The 15,496-nt window shown below is 45.1% G+C and overlaps 1 protein-coding gene across 1 annotated transcript in view; it reads right to left on the bottom strand.

Annotated features, from left to right (window-relative positions):
* Positions 1-3,806: 3,806 nt before the first annotated feature.
* Positions 3,807-15,496, bottom strand: part of FAM13A (family with sequence similarity 13 member A) — a 164,732-nt gene continuing 153,042 nt past the window's right edge. Inside the window, 8 exon segments of the mRNA XM_081924863.1 lie at positions 3,807-4,381; positions 6,111-6,212; positions 6,481-6,677; positions 9,169-9,252; positions 12,275-12,370; positions 14,053-14,136; positions 14,899-15,119; positions 15,241-15,322. Coding sequence (XP_081780989.1) covers positions 4,255-4,381; positions 6,111-6,212; positions 6,481-6,677; positions 9,169-9,252; positions 12,275-12,370; positions 14,053-14,136; positions 14,899-15,119; positions 15,241-15,322 — 993 coding nt within the window. The 3' untranslated portion in view covers positions 3,807-4,254.

A 15,496-nucleotide genomic window follows, 5' to 3' on the forward strand; every position in this document is an offset into this window, starting at 1 on the left:
TCTGTTCAGTTTCTTTTGGCATTGGGGATATTTCAGAGAATCCATAGTACCTGCAGGACAGCTGTTAGCAAAGTTGCCTCGAGAGGAGCTGTACAAAGGATATAAAGCATTCATCAATTTCAAGTACGGAGGGAATCAAATTTTCTCAAAAGTGTCGTGTAGGAGAAAAAGCAGCAGCAGAATTTCTGTTTGTGGCATTTTTGTTCCCAACTCTCATGATTTCTGTTTACTGAGTGGGGCAGAATCAATTTGTTAAAACTTTAATGGAAACAGCAAGGACAATTTTTTCACTGCAATTTGTTACAAGGGTGTGGACAGATTTTAGGTTTTGTCAGGTCTACTTTATCTTTTGCTAGAGTTCAAAAGATCTGCTAGCGAGAGCCAGGTGCAAAATACATACCATTCGAAGGAAAGTCCCTCTGAGCACATCCTAAGCACAGGAATTTGTAATCGGTATTATAACTGAACTGAGCTCACAGTCCTTTATTTCAACAGTCCAATTAGCTGGGGGAAAGCTGTTTTTGGTATTGTTAAAACAACGGAGGCAGAAACCCTTACCCATCGATGGCAAATCACCTAGAAATCGACCACTCAATCATGGAACTACCTTCTGCTCAGCCCTAGTAGAGACTGGAGGTAGGATTTCTAGACTACAACAATTTTATACCAGTTTAGCTGTCCCTCCGAGAAACCTGGGAAGTAATTTGGAGAGGGTACCTGTGCATTCATATGGGGAAAAATATGAAAGCTTAAGCCTCAGAAAAAAGGCAGGGAGATGATGCTCTGTATGCAGATCCTCCATTCAAACATGCAGTCACTCAGGTTCATTCATTTTGAGGAGAAACAGGTGCGTGGAGGACTGGAGTACACACCTGCCTGCCTGTTTGAATCTGCTCTCTTAAGTGAAATAATACGCAGCTAACTACAGAAGGAATTAAAATGGTAAGTGGGGAAAGGTTGCTTAAAAGTAATGCTAATGGAGATTAAAACAGCATCCAAATGAGCAAATAATCCCCTTTTGTATGGCGAAGTCCTCACGAGAGCCAACCCTGAATTAAGATTCCCTCGGTACCTGCTGCATTGATTGCAGTCACACCACCGGCAGTTTCACCCCCTCTTCCTTCCCTTCCACTGTATCCACAGACAAATCGAATGGCAAAAGCCCAAGAGGGCAACTCAGCATGCTGCAAATTTCCCCTAGCAAAACCCCACATACAGGATAAATTGCTAGGCTGGAAGTATCCAAAGGCTTGATGGACAGCTGCAAAGAAAGTGATCCAGGAATTCCTGTACTAGGAGTAGGAAAGCTCTGTCCGCTCACTGCTGAGATCCTGGTATTTCTTCTACCCCCACAGCCTCTAATGGCTAGTCCCAAGGAAAGATCAGGATCAGGCCTTCACCATTTCTACCTGCTCCTCTCACCACAGGCAGTTTTGATTACAAGATCCTGCTGGTTCTCCCCATCCCTGGGAACCTCTTTGGAAAAGGTGTATTCTTCAATTGTTGGGGAGGATCCTGTTTCATATAAGCATCTGGTTCTCTTCTAAAGGCAAGGAGACGGCGGGAAGGAGTGTGAGAGCTTCAGGAATCTGTGGCAAGTTCTTGCTCTCAAACCACTAGGTGATCTGACCCCAGGACGCCTCCTCACAGCAAGCTGGCTTCTATGCCAGGCCTGAATTTCCATCTTGTGCCAGCGAGTCGGGATGAGAAGAAACCACTAGCCCACACAGTTTTTGCTCTCTCGAGTCCACGTGTGCTTTCATTTTGGTGATGGGGGGAAAAGCAATTCGGGCCACGAATAGATGCACATATATAACATACACAAACCTGGAAGCCTAACAAAATGATTAGGAGAAGATGTGTTCATTGCTCCACATTTATTTCAATGTATAAAAAAGCTAAACGATTCGACTGTTCAAGTGTAAACCCATGAACAAATTACAAGTTTTCCTTCTTTTTTTATAAAAAAAATTCTAGGCATTTATATTTGTTAAGTGATTCATTTAACGTGTCATTCTCATTTTGCTTTTAAAATAAACATCTCGACCTCATTTATATTAGCATTTTGTAATATATAAACATGCGCTTTGCTTCACTCTCATTCATTTGTACTATGTCAGTCGGTCATCCCCGTCCCCCCCTAAAAGATCTTAACATAGACACATCACACGTATTTTTTGTTTTAAAAAATCTAGCTGCTTAGGTCTCATGAAAGCAGTTCGCTCTTGGCTTCATGTAATTTTTGGCTGCTTTTGAGCCTCTGCCCAGCTGCACAAACCATAGTACAAACTGTTTGGGGGATGTCCCTCAAAAGCAGTTTTCCACACGCCATAAATGGGTGACTCTTTTAAAAACGAGTCTAAAGCCTTCCACTCCCATAAGGTTCACAGAGTTAAGTTAAGTTTTCTCTGGAACCACATTTATGTTTGCCTCAGTTTTGATTATGATAATCTATTTGATTATGATAATCTATTCAATTCAGAGGGGCATTTATTTAATAGGGCTTTAGTATGCTTGTCACCAGGTTTTTGATTCAACAGAGCAGAGGAAGCATTTCTATGAACTCTGATCAGACACTGTTCGTTATATCAAGTGCTCATTAAAAAAAAAAAAGGCTCCAGGGCTGGTGCTTAGAAAGTTTTCTGCTGATTCCTGTTAGCTGCTTGCTTCTCTAGACGAATCTTAAAGCTGAGTTTTAGACATTATTTTTCCTTACTAAAAGAACAGCATAAAACACACACACACACACACACACACACAAGTCAGGTAGACAAAAGATTTGTTCTTTCTTTAAAGTACTGTTTTGGTTACGCTTTCTTACGATTGGTTTTCGATTTTCTTAAAAAATATAAAACTCTTCTCTGTCTTTCTAAAGTGCATCATTGTACCTATGATTTTTAACACAAGCTATTTGAAAGTACAGCAACAAGACAGTCGCGTTCAACAAGGTGCGGCTACAAAAACATCAACAGAAAATGTTGCCGCCTCATTATCATTGGATCCCATTAAGATTTCGGGAGGGCGGGGGGAACAAACAGTTGTAAGGGCTCCTTGGCATAAGCCAACACTGTCCTTAAAAAGCAGCAGCAAGGAAAGGCTGCTCAGAGGTTTCCCACACTTTCTAACCCTGGGAAACCCTTTCTGCATCCAATTTGTCTGCTGAGAAACCTCTGCACAACTGCAATGAACCACTGCAAAAACTTGGTGCATCTCACCAGGACTCCACTTGAGCCAATAGTGCATTATAGAGTGGCACCACCACTGCAGGAGAAAATGGATGATGTGGGACACGATTCTTTCAGGGTAGCATGCCTGTCTGCCTGCTACGGACCTTCATATTGAGGAATCTCTATTAAGGTCCCAAGGATTTTCAGGACACAGTTTCGAATCCACAGCCCAGATTCAAACACCTATGCACGGGAGAGATTAGAGCTGCAATCTGTGCCTCAACTCTGAGGGCTCTCTCTAACTTGCTAAACCAGATTTTACCAAGTTTCCCATTTTTCTCAGCTCTTCTTCTTCTCTGCGTCTTTTCGAAGAGAAGCGCCAGTGTGAAATAATATTTTTGGGGTGGGGAGGGGAAGCAGGAGAATAAGAAAATGTCTCTCTGCACTCACTAAAAAAAAGGCCAAGGGTGGCACACAGTGCTTTCCCACCAATTCGAAACATTCAACTGAGGGCGACCTTAAAAAGAAAAGAAAAGCCGCAGCCCCAACAAGCTGAGGTTGCATTCGAGCACGAGATCCCGAGGAGGAGGTGTCGCCTCTTCTTTCAAAGCCACAAAATCACCCCAGGATGCAAGCTCCTCCGCATTAGAACAGACCTGGGTGCTTTATTGGCCTGACAATTACAGACAATTATTTGGCGATTCATGATAACTCAAACTAGTTCACCTCTCTCTCGTTGACACTCAGGAGAAGGCATAAAATCAGGCTCTCGTGAGTCTAAGCGTTTCACAAGTCGCAGGCTGATCAAAGCAGACGGACCCTTCCTTGTGGGGTGGGTGGCGAGTCTTTTGAATGGATCACCCACCTCAGCCCCCTCCCGCTGGCTTGGGTGAACCAGCTCGGAGGCAGGAGAGGCCCCCCCAAGTCTGAAGAAAAGATGCAGGGGTCTCCTCCTTGTCAGACACAGCCCCGGGATTGCTGCTAAGAAGGCCCTCACAGCGCAAGGGCCTTACTGAGTTCTTCAAGCAATCCTTCCTTTGGCTTGGCCAACTTCTTAACTCTACCGGCAAGGTCAAGCGCGCCTTTGTTACATGATCTTGGAGCCAATGTCTCTCTTGCTGATGAGGACCTCCAGCAGCCTCAGCTTGGCCTTAACCTGTTTGTATTCGTTGTATTCTTCCGCCATAGGAGTGCGGTCCTCTTTCTGAACGTTCCTGCAAGAAAGCAGAAGGGAAGGCTTTTTCAGAAGACGTTTCTCCTTCAGACAATGGGCCCATCCAGGATCCTGCTCTCATGGTCGCTGAACAGGTGTCCACGGGGAGCCCGCGAGCACAACACCACCATGCAATTCCCAGCACCTGGTATTCAGAGGCATAACGCCTCTAGCAGCGGAGGCAGAAAATAGCCATTGCAGCTAAGGAGCCGCTGATAGCCTTGGCCTACATGAATTTGCCCGGTTCTCTTTTAAAGCCTTCCCAAGTCGGCAGCCTCTTGCTGCCTCCTGTGGGAGGGAGTTCCATAGTTTATGTGCTGCATGAGGTACCCAAATCCTGACACAAATTGAGGTGCCTCAAAAAGAAAAAGGGAAAAAAAGTGTGCCTTGCCAATCCAGATTGGTGGGGTGGAAATGCTTCAGACAAGCATCTGCTAAAACCAAAAGTTAACATGTAAGGAAAATGCCAGGGTGAGGTGATGAACGGAAGTCATACCTCGGGTTGAAGTAGCTTTGGGATAAATATTTTCGGGCTGCACACTGCGGCGACCCGGAAGTAACGGAGTGCGTTACTTCCGGGTTTCGCTGCTCGCGCATGCGCAGACGGTCAAAATGACACCACGCGCATGCTCAGAAGGAGTGAATTGCGTAGACGCAGGTTGCGTTCGCTTTTGGATGTGAACGGGGCTCCGGAACGGATCCCATTCACATCCAGAGGTACCACTGTACCAGGATGAGTAAAAGGTGGAGGGAAAGCTCTGCTTTGACCAACAGGCCAAAGTTGTAATCGGAGGGACTGATTTACTGGGGGAGAGGGGTTATAGGCCTGTGGCCCCACCTCTGTTTGTTTTAATCATGCATTTTTGTTTTTTATATTGTATTTTTATGTTGCGAACCACCCTGAGATCTATGGATGAAGGGTGGCATACATATTAAACAAACCAAACAAACGAACAACTTTCTACAGGAAGGAAAGAAAGCGGACAGGACATATTCCTTACATGAATGATGTTGGTTCCCTGTAGGAAAACAGAGAAGCTTGGCTACTATTTTTAAAAAGAAAATTTCTAGACTTCATAGTGGGCTCTTGTGAACCACAATGCCTGTTGTGACATGAAAATGGAATGGCAGAGCTTGTTTTCATTCCAGGGCCGGAATAGAAGCTTCACGTTGCCTCTGGAAACAATTCTCAGATTCACACACGTTCTCTCAGAAACAAAACTTGTGCACTTACATTAAATCTGCACATATGTTTCGATAGGCTTGTGACATTTGTGAAGGATAAGAGTTTTCAAAGGGTGAACATGAGAAGGTGGGATTGGCGGTCCCACCAATGCTGTTCTTGGTTTCCTCTTATGCTCAACCCAGATCAGGAAGTAAATTCTGAATGAGGCAGCTTGTGCCTCTTTGGCTTCCAAGGCAGTTTTGCCAAAAGAGATCCCCTGGGGGTACCACATATACATGAATAAAAATCCCCTTGCAGAGGATGCTGGATTCAAACTCTCGTCTATCAAGGCTGGCATGGCCAATGGCCAGGGAAGATGGGAAGTTAAACCAGCAACATCTAGAAGGTTATGGGTTGCTCACTCCTGTGGTAAAGATGCAAGCAAAGTGCCTTGCATTGTAAAGGATAAGTAAATGCTCATTTCTTGAATATGATGGTAAATAAAACAAAGGTTCTGATGTGGCAAAGTGAAGGATTGGGGATAAAAAAAGAGAAATAAAGTTACCTTCCATTTTGCCGGAAGAAATTGTCCTCAAAATCTCTCAGTTTTTTCCTGATTCTCTTCTTCTCCTCCCTGACTTCCTGGAGCTGTTCTACAAGTTCTGGCCTATGTAATTTAAGAAAAAAGAAAATCAAAACAAAAGCGGACACCCAAACAGAGACACAAAAATACTGCAGAAAGCTAAACAAAACAAAACAACCTTAAGCGATAACCGCCACGTGACAGATGATGATTATCACAGTTCAGCTCCCATTGTTAAGAAAGTATAAGTAACAATTATATATTATAGATCCCTTTCCTAATTTTAGTTACCACCTTAGCCCAAACACACAGTATGCAGAACATGAATCTGACAGCCAAAAACCTGACATACATGGAGGCAGCATGAAGATTTGACAGCCCCATATCTTGGCTGCTTTTTGAAGAGATCCTATCATCCACCGGAGAAACAAAGCCGTCGCCATCATCTTCTAGATGGTCCAAGAAACTTCTCACGTTGAAGTCCGGCTTTATGGTGACCGTGAAATCTGGTTTCGTGTTGCTGTCTTCTTCAGAACCGTCGTCTTCCTCCTGCAGAGACATTTCGGGACCAATTATTACCATTGCCTGTGCTATCTTTACTGGCCGCATTCCCAGAAGCAATGTGGCCACATTCCAAACACACAAAGAAGCAGTCTGTAGCACCAGATTGCGAGAAGATCCCTGCCGGATCAGGCCCAAGGCCCCTTGCCAAGTGTTAATATGCAGCTGGTGGATGTGTTAATGGCTGCTGCATGGAGACCACTTCCAAGACTTCTGTATATTCTAAGGCAGGCAAAGCTTAAGTAATGGAAGCCTCAGCTTGTTAAAGAAGTCTCCACAAGCTCCTAGAATGATGTCAGGGCAAGGTAAATGCAGGAGAAGAAGGGAACCAAAAGGATGTTAACTTTCCCCCCTTGGTTTAGAGCAGGGTTGGGGACCTGGGGACCTTCCCAAGTATTGTTGGACTCCCATCATCCCTGGGACTGATGGGAGAGGTATTCTAACAACAATTGGATAACACCTGGCATATAATGACTTAGAGCAGGCATAGGCAAACTCCGGCCCTCCAGATGTTTGGGACCATCATCCCTGACCACTGGTCCTGTTAGCTAGGGATGATGGGAATTGTAGTCCCAAAACATCTGGAGGGCCGGAGTTTGTGCCTGTGCCTGACTTAGGGGTTCTCCTAGCACGATTCACAAGCTTCCTTCAAGTTCTGCCTCTGGAGTGAGGTGTTGGTGGGGCTCTCTCCCCACACATGGTCAAGGGGTGATGGAGAATGGGAAGAACCTCAGGAGTTGCTGGGTTGTGTTGTGGTCGAGCTGCCAAAACCCATTCCTATCCCTGCATTGCAGCAAGGAAACAGAACGCCTGGTTATTCTGCCTTGTTAAGTTGAACAGCTTAACTAATTTTTTTTTGGGGGGGGGGTTGCTGTGGAAGTTCACATTTCTAACTTTGGACAGGTTACCGCTTCATCTTGAGTGGCTTGAACGCTTGAAGCCAGTGACGGAGGCTGCCACTGTGAGCCGGCTCCAAGGGCTGGTGGGAGAGCTCAGATTCTCCTCTAATTGCAGCGCTCCCAGAGCAAATGCTGCCAAGGGCTTTGCTCTCATCCAAGGAAAGTGCAAAGGGGGCTTTGCCAACTGGGATTTGGCAGAACCAAAAAAGCCGCCATCACTCCGAGACATGGGTGTGTAGTCAGGATTTATGTTAGTGGAGCAGGCTTTATGTTGAAGGGGCAGAACCTCAGTTAGTTAAGTCTTCTTATTGATTTACTTGATTTAGGGGGGTGGGTAGCTGCCCATGCTTTGAGTCAATGGAACCTGGTATTAAACATTCATGTTCAATCTTCAAATATTTCATATCTGGGAACTGAAAAAGAAGGGGTAGGGGCTGGTGGTCCTGGAAGAGGCGATGCAGACAAACACCTTTAGTGCATTCCTGAAGGATTCCTCCAGCCCACGTTAAGTGCTTAGGATTTGTTCCAGTAAGATCAGGCTCTGCCTCTAAAGAATATACAAATGCTGGTTATTTGGACCACAGCTCCCATCAGTGCTAGCTGGGGGAAGGCTGCTCTCCGTCACAAAGGTACCGTTACTGAGAACATTTAGGGAAGCTTTTAATGTCTGATGCATTACTGTATTTTAATATTTTGTTGGAAGCAGCCCAGAGTGGCAAATGGAAGGGGTATAATTATTATTATTATTATTATTACATCATGGGGGTGTCACATGAGGAGACACAATTCAAGTAAGTATGAAGTGTGGCAGAGAAGCCTTAGGTTTGCTCAAGCCCAACCTAGGGCAGATTTGGGCAAAATGTGGTGGCAGAATGGATTGTTTCAGTCCAGACTACAGGATTTGTGTGTGGCAGGGGAGGTGATCACGTTTTCAAAAACATTTTCCTAAGTAAAAAGGAAGCAACCCTCTCTGGAGCAGAAAGCTCGCAGAACTCTATTCAAGTGGAGACATTCAGGAGAGAGATCCCTCAACCTGCAGTCTGAAGTGGTACAGTCTATTCTTGCCCCCTCAGAACTCTACCACCTTATTCTGCCGCGGCTGTAGATCTGGGCCAAGGCCCAGCATATGAGCCAAAGAAAGCTAAGCAGTAAAAATTGCAAAAACAGCATCTTAGGAAGGGGAAGGCGGCAAGGGTGCAAGGAATAAATTGCGCATTTTGCAAATCAAAAGGGAGGCAAAAGAGGAGGAACTGAAGGGCCAGTTGTAACAGAGGCAGGGAGAACGTGGACAAAGGAAGCCAGACAAAAGCAGCTACTGATTTTGTTTCCTGGAGACATGACAGAAGAACCAGCAATTATGGGGGGAGAGAGAGAGAGAGAGAGAGAGAGAGAGAGAGAGAGAGAGAGAGAGAGAGAGAGAAAGAAAGAAAGAAAGAAAGAAAGAAAGAAAGAAAGAAAGAAAGAAAGAAAGAAAGAAAGAAAGAAAGAAAGAAAGAGAGGGGTGTCTATCACTTTCATTGTGGGAGAAGGGAAGTGATGCAGGCTGAGCAAATGAGTTAGCAGTGGGAGGTTTTTTTCACCTTTATCTCCTTGAAGAAGGAAGCAGTTTCACCCTCGATAATTGGCTGCAGCAAAGGGCTTCTCCGCTTGCTGGAGGGGGAACCCTGTGACAGGCGTTAATAAGCAGGTTACATAATGACCCCTTCCTCCACCATCTCTCCCATTCCTCATTCATTTCTGGATTAAAACCGTTAAAATTCTCCCCAATAATGAATTTCATTAAGAAGTGTCAGGGTCGAATCTAACAACTATTATTATTATTATTATTATTATTATTATTATTATTATTATTATTATTATTATCATCATCATCCTTCCACGCAATATGGAAACACTGTCTAGTGACTGCCTTACCTATTATGCTTTTAGATGCAGAAAGATGGCTGCAGTATACCCCCAAGGCTAAGCAAATGAGCCTCAACAAAAAGGCTCTGGTGCAAGAGGCAGTTTTGATGCACAATCAGGGGCTGCCTTATTCAGACATGCTCAAATGGAACTGTATGGTTGTGAGCGAGATGGAGATCCAGACTGCAGAGGACTGGATACCCAGATGCTTGTCATGGATCAAATGAAATATGACATTGATTCCATGCATATGGAATCAAAACAACCCCTCAGAGAGCTTTCCCTTGCTTAAGTGCTTGCTGAAATTAATGGGACTGAAGACAGCATTTGTGCAATTCCTCTTGCTTTCAAGGGGACCTGCAGAAGAGAAATCTTTTGCTGGGTGGTGTCCTGGGCCCAGAAGAAGCATGCGCTTATCAGGGTAAATGTGACAACGCCCAATAACCCAAATGGCATCCCATCCATTCATTTGAATAGACAACTTTTATTCCCCTGCCAAGGCGAAGGCTGGGAGGGGGCAGCAGCAAACTAGTAAAAATAAACTCTCATTCATGAAAATAAAGAGGCAGAAAGTAAGAGGAAAGTATCTCTTGTTTGCACTGGCTGAATGGCCAGAAGGCCTGGTACGCAGCACTCACAGTGCACTCAAGAGATGCAATAACCCACTGTGGAAACTGGCACATTTTCTCCCTTTTTCTTGCTCTGAAATCAGGTCTCTGGCTGGTCCTCATGGTCACAAAGGCAAACTTCAAATGTGTTCCTCAACAATTAAGCCCTGCAGTCAGGAGAATGTGGCAGCTCCCCCTCCTACAACTACTGCCCACCCCCCGCTTGACAAAACATGGAACAAATAATCTCAAACTGTGCCAACTTCCTCTTTCAAATAAATAAATAAATAAAATTTTAAAAATCAAAGCTTGGGTCAGAGGCATGCTAACTTAAAGAAGTTTACAAAAAACAAGTTTCCTGTCTGGTCGTCTCTACCGCCCCCCATTCCCATCCCAGATGACCCCTGACTCACTCAGAGAGGCTTTTTGGGAGGAACAGGCCATTGCAGTGGGAAGAAGGCGATGGGAAACTTCTCGCCTGTTAATTTCCTTAAGTTATCTTAGGATTCAAGTCAATGCTGCAACCCAGAAAAAATGCTATTCCCCAGAATGTCCCTGAGGCGTCAATTTTCTTCCCCTAATCATAGAATTTTGGGTTCCATTTCTCTTTTTTTAATGTGGAATTTTGTATCAGCTGAAAAGTCAATTTGCAATCTACTTTTTGTACTATGGTATTTTTTTTAAAGTGCCAAAGCGGTTGACTCTCTGGAAGTCTGTACAGATTGTAATGCAAAATTAACATATGTGTCTCTGAGTTGGGGGTGGTGGGGGGAGAAAGAGAGATGCCCCAACCTCTATTCAAGTGGGATCTTTCTCTCTTCCTCTGCTAGCACAACTGTGTTTGTGGAGGAAACTGTAGCTGTCTGCTGTACTTTCTCCTCCACGGGTCAGAAGAAACAGGATGTCTAATTGCTCCCTCCCTTCAGCCAAAGGAGTCTCAAGGACGGCCAACTAGGCAGGGATGCTGGTTCCCTCAAAGAAACGTAAGCCAAGTCCCTGGCCCAGTCTCCCTTGTGAACTGCCAGAAGTCTTAAGTCTACAGTTGCTGATCGCAAATCGAGGGGGTAAATGTGTGGGGTGAACTGCCTGCTTCTTTATAGACAAGGAATTCCACTGATATTGGGGCCTGAGATTTTAGACCCCAGGGGTCATGCTCATTCAGCACACCCAAATCTCAGGTGTCTGCATCCTGAGAAGAGCTTGAACTGCTCTTCTTACTACTCACTGGCATGGCGCAAGAAACCCACACTAGAGAGGGCTTTAGTGCAGACTGTAGCATCCCATGTGGTCCACAGGTGCAATGCTAGTAGTGTTAAGATCTCTTTGTGAAACGCTGCCTCCATCTTGAGGACCTTCTCCCCAAGGCCTCTGAGACTGATTCAGCAGCAACAGCTCTCCCCATGCAGAAGTACTTTACTCCCAAGACTGGCACAAGAGACTGTGCTGCCTGAAAGGTCTCCTCCCCCGCCTTTACTTTCTTCTTGTTGTTTTGCTGCTGTTTTAGTGCCAGCAGTGCTGGCATGGCTTTCCACCTCCTTCCTCCATCTAGGACAGCCCAAGGTTCTTCATCAGAATGAAGCATTCTGGCTGTGGCATTGCTGCAACTCTTAACTGGTGCCCAAAATTGGGGATTGGCCGGGGGGGGGGGGGGAAAGGGAGTTTAAACCTACAGCAACTTCGAAAATAGCCCCCTAATTCTCAGCACTGTTTTTAGCCTCTTCAAAGCTGCGCCATCCAGAATGAGGCAAGGGCAGAGGAGCATAGTTGTCAACGTTTCCCTTTTTTAAAGGTAAATTCCCTTATTCCGAATAGGATTCCTTGCAAGAAAAGGGGAAAGTTGACACCTATGAGGAGATGGAAAGCCTTGCTGAACGGCCAGAAAAGGCACAGCAGGCCAGTGGAAGCAAGTGGCCAGGCAGGAAGGGGGACTCCAATTCTGCCTTTCTGGTTCCACCACCTGAAGCAGTTAACTCAGTTTACCTAATGCTAGGGCCGGCCCTCTTTACTCTTCCTATGCACATGCTCATCCAGCAGTTTACCATACAGGGGAAAATGGCTGCAACTGAGACATTATGTCCAATGGGGTGCACAAAGATAGGATTCTCCCTCTCTCGCTGCCAGCAATGAGACAAGGTCCACTCAAGCTATCCATGCAGAAAAGGTTTATACTCACGATGATAGGGATGCTGTTGGCTCTCGAGAGGATCTGCTTGACTAAGCGGTATCTGTCATACAGGGGCTTCATCATCTGCCGCTCGTGTTTCGTTACCTGAAATGACGAAGACACAGTTGGCTGCTTGAGAGGCGTGGTGATGGAGTTTGCAGGAAGCAACAGACTGTGACTATTGCGCCAACTATTTCACTGCCCTCTGCCAAACGTCCTGCGAGAAGGCAGAACTATTGCTTCCTCAGCAGGTGCTGAAACTAAAACGGAGGCCAACCCCTCTCTCTCATCCACCGAGAAGCCTGGTGAAAACTTGGGTTCTCTGTCATCAGTTCTCCAACCTTCAACCCGCTTGGCAGATTGCCCTGCCCAGATCTATAGTTCTGTTTCTGCAGTTCTAAATTAGGCTTCATTTTTACTGCCAACTTGGCAATATGCCTCTGAATACCAGTTGCGGGAGACACTGCACTCCTGTTCTGTTTGGGAGCTTCCTGTAAGCATCTGGTTGTCTGATCAGCAGGGCTTTTTCTTATTCTAAAACCAATAATGCCTAGCTCCTTTCAATAGTCTAAGTCAGGCATCCCCAACCTGCGGCCCTCTAGATGTCTTGGCCTACAACTCCCATGATCCCTAGCTAACAGGACCAGTGGTCAAGGATGATGGGAACTGTGGTCCAAAACACCTGGAGAGCCGAAGGTTGGGAATGTCTGGTCTAAGTTGAAGGTCTGTTCTTGCCTCCATGTTATCTAAAAAGCCTTTGCCCATTTTCTGCTTTTTTTTATCAGCAACTTTAGCAAAACAAGCAGCTTTGTCAACCACAAGATAAATGTTGCAAAGAGAGAAGCATAATAAGCTGTGAGATGTCATGAAAAGAGGGCTTCTGGAAGTAGTTTAGTGTATTTCTTTGCATTTATATTACTGCACCAGATTTAACTTCTGCCTGGATTTATACCCCCCAGTGTCCAGCTTTTCAAAGGAGGCAGACAAGTTAAATTACTTATTGGAAACTGTTTTCTTCGCATTGCCCCTGTAACCCTCCTTTGAAATCTATAATGACAGTAATAACCCTGTTGTTAGGTGGGGCCATGAAGCACTGCTTCCAAGGAGGAAAAATAAAAACAAGGCAATTGCAATGCTTAAACAATGGCCTGAGTAGAACACATTTCAAGAATAACAAAAACGAAAAAACAGACAAGAAGAAAACGTTATCAGAACAGCAAATGGGGGGGAAACAACACTCAGCTGTTGGCCATAAATAACCCATATGATGGCTCTCTCCATGGCTCCAAAATGTTTTCCTTACTTGTTGAATCATCAACATAGTTTTGTAAGGGTCAACACTGGAGGAAATGTATTTTGTGTTTTTATATTGTAATTTTTTAATGTTGTGAACTGCCCCGAGATCTATGGATGAAGGGTGGTATACAAATTTAATAAACAACAACACCAATTTTTAAGAAATCAGAACTTTTTCCTAAGAGAAAATAACAACTCCAGAAAAAGGGCGGGGTGGGGACGGACTTTTTAAAAACATCGCTACCAGTCACGTTCAAAAGGACATTTTGACTAATTATCTGTTTCCCTGAACAAAGGACCATAAGTAGTGACAAAATGCTGCTGTGATGTATGCAGGGGAAAGCCTTCACTCCATACTATAGAGCTAAGTCATCGGTTGCTGCACTTTTGCACAGGTTCGAGAAACTGGCAAACTTCCCTACAATTTGCCATTTCGTAGTTTGTAGCGACGAAATACAGAACACATTTTACACCGATGCTGATGTACTTACTGGTCTTCCATGGATGCTCTCGTAATACAAGAGGGCTTTTTGGAGAGCCACCTTCTCTGCAGCTATCTGATCTCTGGTCATATCCTGTATAAAAAGCAAGCAAGGGAAGGGCGGAAGGGAAACGATCGCATTACTGCGGTTCCTACAAATTTATCCCTAATATTTCCCTGTCCCATTCCCAGTCCCTCAAAAAGGAGCTATACAGAGCACAAGATCCTGATTCACAATACCATTTATTTCATCTTATTTGCCGCACCTCATACAAACCATTGTTCAGGAAATAACAATAATAACCAAATGAATGATAAGCAATACATAACAGCAAATGGAAGAGAAAACATCTAAAAAGTCAGCATGCTATTTTTGGGCTGTCAATCCTCATCTTAAGCAAGGCAGCTCCCCTCAGGCAAAAGGCCAATCACGTGCTGGCTGGGGAGCATGCCCAGTACGTACATCTAGGGTAAAGGTAAAGTAAAGGTAAAGGGACCCCTGACCATTAGGTCCAGTCGTGACCGACTGTGGGGTTGCGGCGCTCATCTCGTTTTATTGGCCAAGGGAGCCAGCGTACAGCTTCCGGGTCATGTGGCCAGCATGACTAAGCCGCTTCTGGCGAACCAGAGCAGCACACGGAAACGCTGTTTACCTTCCCGCCGGAGCGGTACCTATTTATCTACTTGCACTTTGACATGCTTTCGAACTGCTAGGTTGACAGGAGCAGGGACCGAGCAATGGGAGCTCACCCCGTTGTGGGGATTCAAACTGCCGACCTTCTGATTGGCAAGTCCTAGGCTCTGTGGTTTAACCCACAACACCACCCACGTCCCTACACATCTAGGGTATGTGTACCTTAATGTCTTCAGGGCGGTTTGCCTCGGTCCTTTTCTCTTGGAGCTTCTTCTGGATGGTGTCCAGGGTTGCCTCCACTGCTGGCTTAGCCAATTTATCAGACACATCCTGCTTCTTCTCTTCCTCCTTTTCTAGCTGGGAACCAAAACTTTTGGGGAGTGTATTGCTACGTTGACGCATCACAGGAGCCAGGTCTTCCTCTGACATCTTCAGCTTTGACTCTAGTTTTGGAAGAGGAAAAAAGAAATAAAAGGAGAGTGTGTATTTTCAGGATAGGCACCAGATGGAACCACTGCAGAACAATTATGTTAAGTTTGAAGGTCGCGTGCCAGGATATCTCACCTTTCAGCTGCTTCCGAAACTTTGCAAGGTCATTTGTCCACTTCAGCACCTCCAGGTTGGCTGCTTTGTCACTGTGTGATGGCTATAAGGGGGAGGACAAATAGATGGGGATGCTTTTTTAATGACTGGAGATGACAGATATTGAAAGCAAGGGTGCATTCAAGAGCTTATTTGCTCTAATGAAAGCTGGATAACAGCTAAGGACCTTCTTGCTACCAGGAACCACTTTGCATGCATCACAGAAGTTGTGGCTGGT

The sequence above is a fragment of the Podarcis melisellensis genome (assembly GCF_964234715.1).
Source record: "Podarcis melisellensis genome assembly, chromosome: 9".
Classification (NCBI taxonomy): domain Eukaryota; kingdom Metazoa; phylum Chordata; class Lepidosauria; order Squamata; family Lacertidae; genus Podarcis; species Podarcis melisellensis.